General features: G+C 36.3%; 1 protein-coding gene across 1 annotated transcript in view; it reads left to right on the plus strand.

The window, feature by feature from the left end:
* Positions 1–13765, plus strand: part of LOC127221902 (low-density lipoprotein receptor-related protein 1B) — a 249227-nt gene that overhangs the window by 39868 nt on the left and 195594 nt on the right. The window contains exons 9-10 of the mRNA XM_051183854.1: positions 8845–9033; positions 9797–9945. Coding sequence (XP_051039811.1) covers positions 8845–9033; positions 9797–9945 — 338 coding nt within the window. The remainder of the gene's footprint in view (positions 1–8844; positions 9034–9796; positions 9946–13765) is intronic.

Consider the following 13765-nt stretch of genomic DNA (forward strand, 5'->3'; position numbering starts at 1 on the left):
ACCCCATCTTTATGCTTGTGTTCATATCTTTCTAGAAAGATACTAAAAATTTTGTTATGTCATGGAATTTTAGAACCTGGGACTAGTGACATTCTCTGGTGAAAATTGTTGTTTCTGTCTACCTAAATAGTATGAATGCTTGCCAAGGCAGTGGAGGCAATTGGTAGGGTTTGAAGCAGGAAGAAATACAATAGATAACATAGTATATATAACATAATAATTGAAGAGCTCTAGTTTCTCTACCTGTTAGGATTTGTCCTTACCCACTTCTGGAAGGCTGATACACTTTAGTGTCTAGGTTCAACTTAGATTTACTTGGAGCATTAACAGACTATTTGATGGTATTAAAGAGAAATTAATGAAATGTTTTTTCCTCCTTTCTCCTGCTATGCCAAAATCAACTTACATTGGGTACTCCCCTGTTTTGGTGATTTATTTTCTCTCAGCAATGTTTTTAATCACTTTGGTTAGAAATACAAGAAAAAAATCAATCTATACTTTAATTGTGTTCACTTCTCTGTACAAAGTGCCTCTGTTAAACTTTTCTGTGTTTACCTTAGGAAAGTTGCATATTATAAAAGAGGTTGTGTAGATTAAATTGTAGCAAAACAGCTACAGTTCCCTGCAGTGTTTCTTATGTAGGTGTACATGGTTTGAGGTCATAGTTTTGTGAATAAAACAATAGAGAAGTCTTATAGTATATTAGAAAGTGACCAGAGGATTAAGGTTTGATTTAAAAATGTTGCTATCATTACTGTATTAGGATATTAATATTTCAATTACATATATGCATATACATATACATATGACTAGCTTAAACTTAACAGGTAATTTTATTTATGTATTTTTAAATAATATACAAGGCAGGTCCAAAAATGCAAAAGGCATAATATATAAAATACATGTGACAATAATAAAAATCAATTATAACCTTTTATTCTTGTTTAACTTGATTCCATTGTAAAAATATCTGCGTAGTCTGGAGATGGTACTCCGAACTTTTTTTTTACTTTAGACAATATTAATAAAGCCAATTTAGTCATCGCTACCTAATTAAAATATAGGGATTATGAATTGTCCTAGATACTTTTCTTGTGATCAAAATTCTATAAAATACTGAAGAATACATACAAAAGAAATATTCAGTACTATGTTTTCAAAACTTGTGTAAAAACATGAAATTTAACAAGTTGCAAAATGTTCAGTGTTTAAAGCCAAAGAAAAAACACAAAATCTGAATGTACAATTTGTTAAAAAACATTGATACTATAAAAGTCAATTCTCTCAAAAGATACAAATGTAATACTGTGATCCTAGAAGGCCTTTTTGTTTGTTTTCCAAACAGGATTTCTCTGTGGAGCTCTGGCTGTCCTAGAACTTACTTTATAGACCAGGGGGGCCTCAAACTCACAGAGATTTTCCGGCCTTTGCCTCCTCAGTGTTGAGATTAAAGGTATGCACCACTAACACCTAGCCTCCTAGAAGGCTTGTTGAATATAAACAAATTTTGTGTTGAAGTATAACATATATGCATAAAATTATGAAAATTGCAGTAAGCCTCTGAAACTTGACTTCTTTACAGAAAGTAAAACAAACTCTCAAGTACCATCCACTGTCATTCTGTGCCCCTGATCTCTGTTATCACTGTAAAGCATTTTCTCTTAATTTTTACTACCATGTGTTTATGTAGTCTTAAGCCCTCTTATTGTTGCACAAAATGTGCTTAAAACTTTATGTAGAAGAAGAGGGATGAGAAAGAGAGAGAGGAAAGAGGGAGAGAGGAGAAAGAGGGGGGACACTTCAGTATCTTTTATTATTTATAGAAAATAAGACAATAAATAGCTTAAGGTTTTTTTTTCTTGGTACAGAAAACAGAACCTCTGGAAAGAAAGTATTTATTTTACTTTGCATTATGGGTAATGATAGGCAAGTGTTGGATTGGGGTGGGTTGTAAAATGTGTGTATTTCCTTCTGCAATTTAAAGTTCAAGAAAGTGGGCAATGGAAGTTCAATAGGAAAGTAGGCAATGGCTACAAATTAGTGATTACAGAGATTATACCCCAGTGCTCAGCCAAAGGTCTGAAAGATGTTCAGGCTCAGTAATCATTAGCAATCTACAAGAAGTCCACTCTCCCTTGAGGTACAGCTCTAAGGCCACCACAATGGAGCACATTATAACAAGAGGACAACAGTTATCATTAGAAGGGCTCTGGGTAAAGAATATTATGTATATTGCTTCTGAAATTGTATTCCACAGTTTGAAAGCAATCTTGAAATACACATGTTCTACACAGAAAATGCTATTCAGACCTGAAATCCATTTACTGTTTGCAAAAACATCAGTATATGAACTGTGTCTATGTAAGAAGATCTATTGGGTCATTGGAGGACCCGTTAATGGAAATACTCATGTACAGAAAAAGTTAGATAAACCATGAAAGAACCTCACCTTATATTATTATCTACCCATTGAAAATAATGAACATAGCAGAGAAGTGATAAGGGTTCCAGAGATTATCCCTCTCTGTATATGAGCTTCAGATGTGTTTGTAGGGGTGGAGATAGGCATTTGAATGCCAAGGTACACATGTGAAAGTCAGAGGATGACCTCTGTCTTCAACTGGAACAGCTACTTGGTAAACCAGGCAAATTGACCTGTGAGCTTCTGGAGATTTGTGGCTCATTAATCAGCCAGAGTCCAACTGCAAGTCCATTTGTTACTTTTACATTCTAATCTTCTTTCGTGTTTGTTGAATTACATTAAGGGAACCAATTCACAAAGAAATATCTAAAAATGTCATTCACTTTTGAGTGATGTAAATATTTCAGAATGATGAGGAAATGGATAGTTGCATAGCTTTATGGATAGAGACTGTGCCTCTGAACTCCTTATTTACAATGGCTATGTTCATATTGTAAGAATGCTATCCTATTTCCAATTATGTCATCTCTTATAATTTAATTTCCCTATTAATTGGGGAATGAACAGGAGAGACTGTCATAATGAAATGTGTGAAAATTTAGGATAAGGTTAAAAAAAAAACACAGGATAAAGAGTAAGGCAGAGGTTTGCTGTGAAGCTGCAATTTGTAACATGAAATAATACCTCAGGAAAACTTCTGGAAGAACAACAACACTGTCTCCAGAGACTTCAGCTACTGTACACCATCCTTTCAGCTGTAAAGCTCTTAATGCAATTGGGTGTTCTGTGATTGTCTAGGTTTCCTGTTTACATGCATGTACTGGGAATGTGCATCCATGTATGTAGACTTGAGTTGAGTCCTCTAATTGGGTACAGCTATAGCTATCAATGTCTACTTCACTGGAAAAAATTAACTTAGTCTTGATGAAAATGCAACATGGGTTCTTTTCCTCCAAGAGCTATTTTTAATGTGCCATGGGCAGGAATCTTCATCTTTCTGTGCTCTGAATCTGAAGGAATGGTACCTATGAATGAACTAGAAAGAGATGATACCACTTCTTACAGACCCCATAACTCAAATTCTGCTATTAATTTATATTAGTTTTCCCTTAGGGACTCAAGCCCCTACAAAGAACATAGTATAAGTTATCCTGGATAGGAACTCTCTATTCCAAACTCCTTCTTCCATCTTTATGCCTACATTTCTAACATCAGTGACATCAAGCCACAAAATTGAAAATAGCCATTTACTAACCAAGTTAGTAGAATAACATGTGTTGGAAGCTATGACAGCTATGACATAAGTGATTCTTAGAGACTCAGAGCTCACACACAATCCTGTGGTAGCCCCACATCTTGTCCACATGCCCCACATCTCCTTCCAGGCCATTTCTTTTCCCTAGGATGGGTATGGAGAGTGGCTGTTAATGGTGAGGCATTTTGCCCCATGGCACAAGGAAGTACTCTAATTTAAGAGTGGGGTCTTTCCAAGTGGCAAGACTTGGGATTTGAGCTTCCTGTCCTGCTATTATGTTCTTGCCTTATCTGGTATCCTTTATCAAAGTAGGAGCAGCTCCTACATGTTAAGAATTTCCTATTATAGTTGAGAGGAAAATTCTGTCCCTTCACTAGTTTTCAGTCAAGATTTAGGCTGAGTCTTCTATCAGTCTTTATGGAGTGCTTATCTGGTGTCTTCTGCCTTGGCTAAGCCAATGAGTTTTAATATAAGCTACTAAAAGTCCTATCTGTCTAATTACATGAGTCTGAGCTATTTCCCTAACTCAGGCACTGAAATTTTTACTGATCAGCACAGATTGAGAACCTAAAGCTAGGTTTTTTATTAAAATTACTATGTCATCACTATGACCAAAGTAACTTATAAAAGAATCTATTTACTAGGACTAATAGTTCCAGAGATAACGGTCCATGAACCTCATGGCAGGCAACAAAACAGAAGGCAGGCAGTCCTGTTGTTGGAGCAGTACAGAGAGCTTACATCTGATTCACACCAGGGGGTAGAGAGAAAGAGAGTTAATTGGGAATGATGGTGAGCTTTTGAAACTTAAAGCCTGCCCTCAGTAATATGCCTCATCCAATAAGGACACACTTCCCAATCTTTCCCAAATGTGTCCACCAACTGGGAACCAAGCATTAAATACATGAGCTTGTGTGGAACAGTCTCATTCAACCTGCCATATAGGTATAAAGAAAAAATTTAAAATATGATTTGGGGATTCTGGGGAGATGCCTTTGTAGGTAATAAAGCAAACAACTTCAATGCAGATCCCCGACACACTTAAAAACTGGTAATCCTACCATTAAGGGGTTGTGCAGGTGAAAGTCTGGACCTCCCTAACCATTCTGAATAGGTAAACAGTTGCAGTTTAGTGAGAAACACTATCTCAAAAACAAAGGTAGAAAGCCTTAGAGGAAAGGAGCAGCATTGTCCTCTGGCCTCTGCATACATTCACATGGAAGCAATACACACACATGGGCACATTTACCATGCAACACACACACATACAATAAAGAAGTAAATAAATAATAAAAATAGCTCCTGAATGCAATCAATCATATAGGAGAAATAAAAGGCTAAGCAGAACACTGCTAGTGGGATATCCAAGTGGTATAGTACAGCAAATCAAACTAATTGTGCCAGCCTCGAAATGTACCTTCCATAACACTGTAGTATTTTCCAAAAGGAAGGTTACTTATATGTTCAGTTCCTTTATATTTAAAGTCAAAGCAAAAGTATGAAATTGGGATGCTGCTACCAGAAACACACTTGTTTATTATGCTATCCATAAGTGTGCAGTCTATAATATTCTGACAGAGTGTCTCAAGTAGAAAGGCTGCACTAAAGCCAGAAACTCACACTTATATCACCTTTGCACATTTTCTTTTGTATAATATGACTACGAATCTCTAAATTGACTAACAAAGAAAACTACAAAGTGGGTATTACCTTGATATTATTTTTTGCCAAATATCAGCAATATTATTTGGAAAGTTATAGTCTACAAAACAGAAACCTAGTGTTCATGCAGACCATTGAAAACATTTCAGTAGACAATGCTGTTGTAAAGAATAGAAACTTAACTGTAGCAATCACTTTAAAATGGGCTTTAAATATGAAATAAGCTACCGTTATACAAGCCCATCTATCATTTTTATTTTTCTGTCATTTGTGTGTTGGGGGTGTAGCTACCAAATGCCTTTAAATAAAAGGTTTCTTAAATTTTCCTTTCTTAATTTGGTTGGTTATGTTTTTGTTTCCTTAATTATCCCATGGACTTGTGTACAAGCTCTCCATGCATATAATATTTGTGTTTAAAGGAATATATACATAATACATAATAATGAGAAAATTTTGCTATTTTCCCCCTAAGTTCTTTCACTTTTCACATTGCCTTATTAGTGTTCTATCAGTATTCCTCTTGCACATTCATATTCTGAGATGATAGTTTGTCAGTTCTTTTTATTTTCCAATTCCATTGCAAAACTTACGTATACATATACAAGTGTGTGTTGGTTAAAGGTATTTTATATTTACACAAATGCATATTTAATATGTGTGTGCATTCATGCATCTCTACATGAATATGTGTAGTGTAAAAACAAATAGGCAAACACAGTGTTTGGAAATAGTGTTTATTTCAAATATGTTTCATGTAATAAATGTAGGTTAAAGTCTTCCATGTTTATGGGAAGCATAAACATACCATTCATTTATTTATATTTATCATTTAGTGGCAAACATATATAGCAATCATTGCCACCAGTGTAAATTAGCACTTAATTAACCCCATCTGTGGAGACCCAGGGCAAACACAGGATGTGTGTTTAGGATTATTTCATCTTTAATTTCTACATTTTGCTTCACTTTGGTTGGTACGGTTTGTGGTCCTCTGGAGGTGTCTTGATCCCTCTGAAGGCCAGCTTGATGAACTAGGTCAGAAATGGTTGATTAGACCAATGCCTTCCTTGTATTCACAGGCTGCTATTTTGAGTTCATTTTCTATGTTTATGATTTTTGAGAAGGAAGCACGTTTACCAAACGAAGACTTACAGTTTGATTATGCAGCAGAGTGCCAACTCTGTTCTTTACTGCCAAACAGAAAATTGAAACAAATATGCAGGCAATTTGAGACAATGGACTCCTTTTCTTCATTTTGACCTGACTTTGTGACATGCTCAGTAGATTTAGCAACATTTCATCATCTTGAACTAAGACTTTCACTTGCTGAACTCACTGATTGTTAATTTACATTAAATTTATTTGTATTAAATTGCGGTCGAGAGAGTTCACTTACAGGCTAGCCCTATGCTTCTACGATCCAACATGTGGGTCCAGAAAATCAAACATGGGTTATTAGGTTTGGTGCCAAGCACCTTTATGGGCTGAGCCATTTCATAGGACACGATGGCCACTGATTTATGGTAACTGTAATCAAATTTTCTGATGGCCATATATAATTAGATGTTCAGTGAATTGCCCCCATGTGGAGATCCTTAAAACTTAGTGCAGTCAGTTCTTCAGGCAAGATGACTTCCAGGTGGATCTTATTATGTGACCCTACTTTTGTTTTCTTGCTCTGTCAGCTGCATCTTCCTAAGACATTGTGGGCTTGGTGAAGTGCTTGGATGTTACCAGCAGAGAAGCTGATCCAATGTTCAGTGCCTTTACTTATCCATTTTGACCACCACATCATTGTCCAAGTAGTGTGAAGAATAATACTGCACAATAGACTTTTGACAATTGTAAATAAAATAAAGTACATAAAATAATTAACCCACTACAGTGCTGCTCAGTCTCAGTATTGTTTCTATTCGGTACTGACACATGTTTGTTGAACTAAGAAATATTAGTTCTGAAGCACCCATACATATAATAGCAGTAGAGTTAAGTGACAGTTTGGTGTAGTGGGAATGATTGTGCTACTTTCAAAATGCTAATTGATCAGTTTTTACAATAACTTCATCTTTCCACAGAATTTAATTAAATCTCAGTAGATGAAGAGTATAAAGTTATGATTAACTTTTGAGGCCATACTTAATGATATAATTACTTCCTTTGAGTTTGAAAAGATATAAATTAAATGTTTCTGAGAATTTCAAAACATTCTGCAGCTTTATTTTAAAGTTTCCCAACCTATGCACTCTTGTGAAGGACTCATAATTATCACCCATAACCATGACTCACATTTTTATGTTTTTAAATTGAACTTATACAGCAGAAGAAGGAGATGAGAGTAGTTTGTGTAAGCTACTTATAGGGTTCCTTATGGCTAAGCATGCTTCTCATTCTTCTACCCAATGGAACTTATCATATTTTGAGATATGTTCTGTGTCCAGACAAATACAGGGAGAGTTAAGTTGCAAGGACATATGAAATTAACACCAAAATTCAAAATGCCTAAAACTTCTGAGGTTTTTTTTTATCATATTCTTCAGTATCTTTTCCAGGTGTATTTTTTGATAGTTATCTAACTACTGATACTAAATGATTTAATATGTAATTGCACTATTCTTATTTTCTTTTTTTTTCTTTGTGACTGAATCATAGTGAATTCTCAGAGTCCTTATGATTTATCTTAAACACAGTAAGTTTTACAATGTCTGATTTTTGTTGACCAAACAAATTTACCTTGCATCTTAAACTTCCCTAAACATGATGAATTGTGTTGAAACTTTGATATGTTTTCTGTTGATAATGAACATGCCAAACAGTAATTTTCAGTCATTAAAATCTAATTAACAAAAACCAAAGGTATTTCTATAGTTGTGACCATTGCATCAGTTAACTTTCTATTAAAACATTTCATAATTAATACACAAAATTATTAGAATGCCTGTACTGTCCTGAAAATTTCCTTCTTCTGGAATTGAATATTTGATAACTTGTTATTTACAAACTATTTTAGGGCTGAAACATTTAAACATACCAAACGATACCTCATTACAAAAAGAAAAATCTGTTCAGGATCAAAGGTTTTGTTATATTTATTTGGCATAAAACTAATGAACGAACTTTAGCATTAAGGAAATAAGTAAATAACTACTGGATGAAAATCAAGCAACACATGCACACATATGCACATACACACTCTTCATATTTTGATTTTTAAAATTTTGAATGCCACTTGTTTCTGCTAAAGCAGTCTTACTTTGATGGTGAACTTGATCACATTCATTTTCTTCCTAGTTGTTAAACCAAACTAAACATAAGCCTAGTGAACGCTGGTGCCTAATCTTCCATTCTCTTAACCAGTAATAAAGAACCTTGCCAATATGACAGGTTGTCACAGCAATTATTCAGAATACCTTCTGTAGCAGTACTATCTATCAGCCCATGCAGAATTGAATATTTTAACTGGCAGTCTTCCAAGACTGAACATTAATCTTACCATCTCCTATTACAGTCCCTAATCAAGATATTCCAGGGGTGATTGCACTAACATTGTTTGAAGACTACATCTACTGGACTGATGGGAAAACCAAGTCACTCAGCCGTGTCCATAAAACCTCGGGAGCAGACAGACTTTCACTGATTAACTCATGGCATGCCATCACAGATATCCAGGTGTATCATTCTTATAGACAACCTGATGGTAATTATTCTTTCCATGATTTCCATAATGCATCAACATCTTCAAGAAAAATTTCATTTATTTTATTATTATTTCAGGTTTACTTATAATTTCATTCTTGACAAGAATGATCAGATTTCATTATTTAGCTTTATTTTATATAAAGTGCTACTAAAGCAGGGTAGGATTAGAAGCTCAATAATAGCACAAATAATTATTGAACTTTTCAAATATTAAGCTGAGTTGTGAGCAATGCATGTAGTCAGAGAAGTGCAAAATATATCCGAAATCATTTGTTATGGGAGAGCTAAAGGGTCCTTAATTTCTAGAATTGGGTTAGAAAATTCTATTTCAATAGTTTGGGATTCATAAATTATAAATATCCAATATGCTACATGGGATTCCACCAGACCTTAGCAAATAAAGCTGTGATTGCTTTCCTGTACTAAAACACAAAACTTCATGTTTGTTTCTCATTGTTCCATTGCTTTGTTTTACATTTATTTCTAAGCATACGTATTTCCTCACTCAAATGCTTTTACTCTCTTTACTTTTCTAATGAGCAATTATTTTTAACTGATATATTTGTTTTTGTGGAAAGCATTTAAAATGAATGAAATCAGAGATTGAATAGCATTTATTAGATATAGTCATAACATTGAGAGCTTCAAATCACAAAGGTTTACTTAACTATATATTATGATACTTGAAAGTTCAGTCTCAAATAACATGTTATATTACTCTTCTTGATAATTTTATTTTGCTTTGTGTTTCTCACCTGTAGTCTCCAAACATCTTTGCACAGTAAATAATGGTGGTTGCAGCCATTTGTGCCTGTTAGCCCCTGGGAAGACCCACACATGTGCATGTCCCACAAATTTCTACCTCGCAGCTGACAACAGAACTTGTTTATCAAACTGCACAGCCAGTCAGGTGAGTTGAATTCTAGAATCATCTATTGTATTGTGTTTGCTGTTATTAAAGTCTGACCTGAATTTGCTTATGTACTTAAATAATTTAAAGAAAAATTGCTTTGTTACTATGTACAGTGAAATGAGTGATCAATCTAGACACTGCACATGGTCACCGAATCAGGAAAAAGCAATTTAATGCAAACATTTAAAATAAGATTTTCAGCATTAGAGAACAAATAGAGTCCAGTAAGGAAACAAAAAGAAAATAAAATCAGTTTTACCAAGAGTCACAGAGAACTATGACTTCATTCAATACTAGGTATGCAGAATTGAAGGATCAGAGGACATTTTACACAGGTCAAAAAATAATGGTGATGACAGAACAGTGTAGCAAAAATTGAGTTTAAATAATCAAGTTAGCTTCAGGATACCCAACCCTGTCTCAACTTCATAACCTACAAATACAGAGAAAGTGTAAATTGAATATATAATGATTAGCTTGAATGAATATATAATAAAATAATTTACTCTTGAAGCAGAAGCAGACACCCATAACTAAATACTATCTGGACTCCTGGAATCCAGTTACAGAGAGGGAGGAGTGATGAGCAAAGGGGTTAGACCAGGCTGGAGAATCCTACAGAATCAGCTGACTTGAACAAGGGGGAGCTCATGCATGCCAGTCTGATAGCTGAGAAACCAGCATAGGAATGAACCAGACTCCCTGAATGTGGGTGTTAGATAGGAGGACAAGGCAGTCTATGGGGCCTCTGGTAGTGGATCAGTATTTATCCCTTGTATATGAATGGATTTTGGAAACTCATCCTACATAGAGTGATATTTTCTCTTACTAGACACATGGTGGAGGGCCTAGGCCCTGCCCCAAATGATATGACAGACTGTGAAGACTCCCCATTGAAGGCCTCACCCTCCCTGGGGTGCAGAAAGGGGATGGGCTCTGGTTTGGTGGGGCTAATAGGGGAGGCCTGGAGTGAACTGTGATTGACATGTAAAACAACCTTGTTTCAATGTTTCAAATGTAAATAAAGAAAGAAAACTCCATCAAAATTTGCTTATTCTCAGTGAGGATATTCTGGGGGTGGGGGGAAGGAAGTCTTCTTAATGGTAGTTAATTGCATGGAGTTGACTTTATTACTTTGTATTGTATTATATTTTGTAAAGTAGTCATATGACATTAAAAATTGTACATTGGTACTCTGAAGCCAATATCTTGTTTGGTGTGAGATGAACTTGTTAAATAAGGCATGAACATTTCTTGAAACCAGTAAATTTATTCTTTTAAGTATATGCTTTGAATTTGCTCATTTTTGGCAAGTAGAGTGAATATTTTGGCCAAATATTTCATTTTCAATTGAACTCCTATGAAACAGAAGCCAGTACTAGCTCAGCTCAGCCCCACTCACCACACAGAAAGTCAGTGTTTTAAGAGATTAAGTACATTGGCTAAATGGCAATCAATCTGTGGCTACATCCCTGACTATAAATTCTTGGTGCCTACTTACTTTTAATTAAGACAATTTCTTTTTGTTTGTTTGTTTGTTTGTTTTTGTTTTTGTTTTTTTTGGTTTTGCTGTTTCTTTTACAATGGTTTGTGTAAGAACAACATTTAAAATTACCCTTTATAAAAGTCACAGACAAGACTCTATAACTTTTTTTGTCTTTAAAGACAGGGTCTCACTATGTCTTGGAACTCACTATGTAGCCCTGGCTGGCCTCAAACTCATAGAGATCTGCTTGCTTCTGCCTCTTGAGTACTGAGATTAAAGGTATGCACCACTATATTCAGCTTTCTGTCTGTTTTTATTTCAACCCCACTACCAACATTTTAGTATTAAAAAGGCTGGGTATTGGCTGGGTGGTGGTTGCAGCTGTGTTCATGGCAGCTGGTTTTGGGCCAACTGATCCTCTGACACGTGGGGAAGCACAGCTGTGTTCTCTGCCCACATCTGAACACATTATATGTATCCCAGGATTCATTTACTGGGATTTGAGAGCGCTCTTTCTTCCTCAGAGCCCCTGAGTAGTGATGCTGTGTTAGAGGCTGCTGTGTTTTCCAGCATGAGATCCCATCCTCTGACGGTCCTGAGAAGGGCAGTGGATTGGTCCTGGAGCTCTCATGAAAGGAAGGGTTGGTCCCTTTGGGTGGAGCATATGTGGTCCAAAACCTGGAGTTGGGGGTGGGGCAATCCCAGCGGTTTGAGGCAGGGCAATGTTCACCACTGCTGCAGGACCACTTGGGGGAAGGTTGAAGTAATTGGCAGATACCTCTTCTGCTGCAGGAGGAGGTAGAGCTCCAGGAAGCCCTGGTACAGGCTCTAGCTTGATCCCAGAGGCTGTAGTTCCATCCTTCTCCTTTTCTTTGCCTCTGGCTGCTTGGCATCTTCCCCATTTTATGTAGAGTCTGTGGCCATTCACGATGAGCTTATTAAAGGACTTCTCAGTATCCATCTCAGGAGCCTGCTTAATGGAGAACTGAATGAAGGCACACTGCTGCCTCTTTACAACAGTGATCGTGTGGATCTCTTCAAACTGGTAGAAATGCTTTCTGAGATCTGTTTCAATAATGGTGTCTCCAGGCCGCCCACATATAGAGTGGTGATGGTCTTATCCTCTGGTGGGTCTAGGCAAGGCATGGTTGAATCCCACTTTAGAAGCTTATCTGCTACAGGGTCATTAATTCCATAGTACTGGTCTTTGATATTCTGATCAGCAAGGGGGTCATCTGGATAGCTACGCTTCTTGTGTCTGTATGGACACTCCTCTCCTCTCTTACACTTTCCTTTCACCCAGAAGGAACAAATGTGAGGCCCATTCCTTTTGTAGTATGGTGTGGTCCGGGCCAATTTGAGCAGCATGTCACTGGTGGATGTAGCTTTTCCCAGCATGCCAACTGGTCATGTTCCATCAGAGTTAGAAATTTCTCCTTCCACATTTTGTGTATAATATTCTTTGTTGACATTTGATTTGGGCATGTCATCTTTAAATGACAACCCCGCATCACGAACTTGGATGGGTAGGCCATACGCTAGGTCTAATAAGCAGGTCTGACAAACATTCTTCAGTTTACTGCAGGTTTGGCACACTTCAGTCTTCTTGAAGCACATGCGGACCTCAGGGCACCAACGAAACACTGTGAATGGTCTGGCAAAGATTTTGCATTCTTTTCCATATTTCTCTTTGGTCATTCGTATATAAGGGTTTTCTCCAAGACAGGTCTGACACAGTATGGGGAAGTCGGCGTCCTTCCAGTTCTGCCTGTTTTAGGTGTTGGGACCGAGAGGTCGCCATTATCAGGAGTCCGGAGGCAGCACCGACATCCGATTCGGGGGACCTAGAACAATTATCTTAATCCATTTTCTGATGCTACAAAGTAAAGTTCCATAAACACGGATTTATAAAGGAACTAGATTTATTGCATAATTGTGGAGGCTCTGATATTTAAGATCCAAGTGCTATAGCTAGTAAGGCAAAAGATGATCAATCTAGATGGCATAGGGCAAGAACTCAAGATAGCCTTCACAATATTTATGCCTTAATGATCATATTTTCATGGCATATAAGGACACTGCAAAGTTTCTATGATATAGTTAAGTGTATAGCATGAATACATAACAATTTCAATTTTTACAGTACAGGTGGTTTAAATTTATATGGAGGTAAAACAACCAAAATAAACTAAAGCTAAATTTAAAAACAAAGTATACCTATTCTCAATAGTCAAACTTGGTTGGCCACAGAGAGAAACATTCATCATTCAGGAGGTAACCTTTGTCACCTTACCTAACATCCAATACATCAAATGACAATTATCATTCAAA

The sequence above is a fragment of the Phodopus roborovskii genome, unplaced genomic scaffold (assembly GCF_943737965.1).
Source record: "Phodopus roborovskii unplaced genomic scaffold, PHOROB, whole genome shotgun sequence".
Taxonomy (NCBI): domain Eukaryota; kingdom Metazoa; phylum Chordata; class Mammalia; order Rodentia; family Cricetidae; genus Phodopus; species Phodopus roborovskii.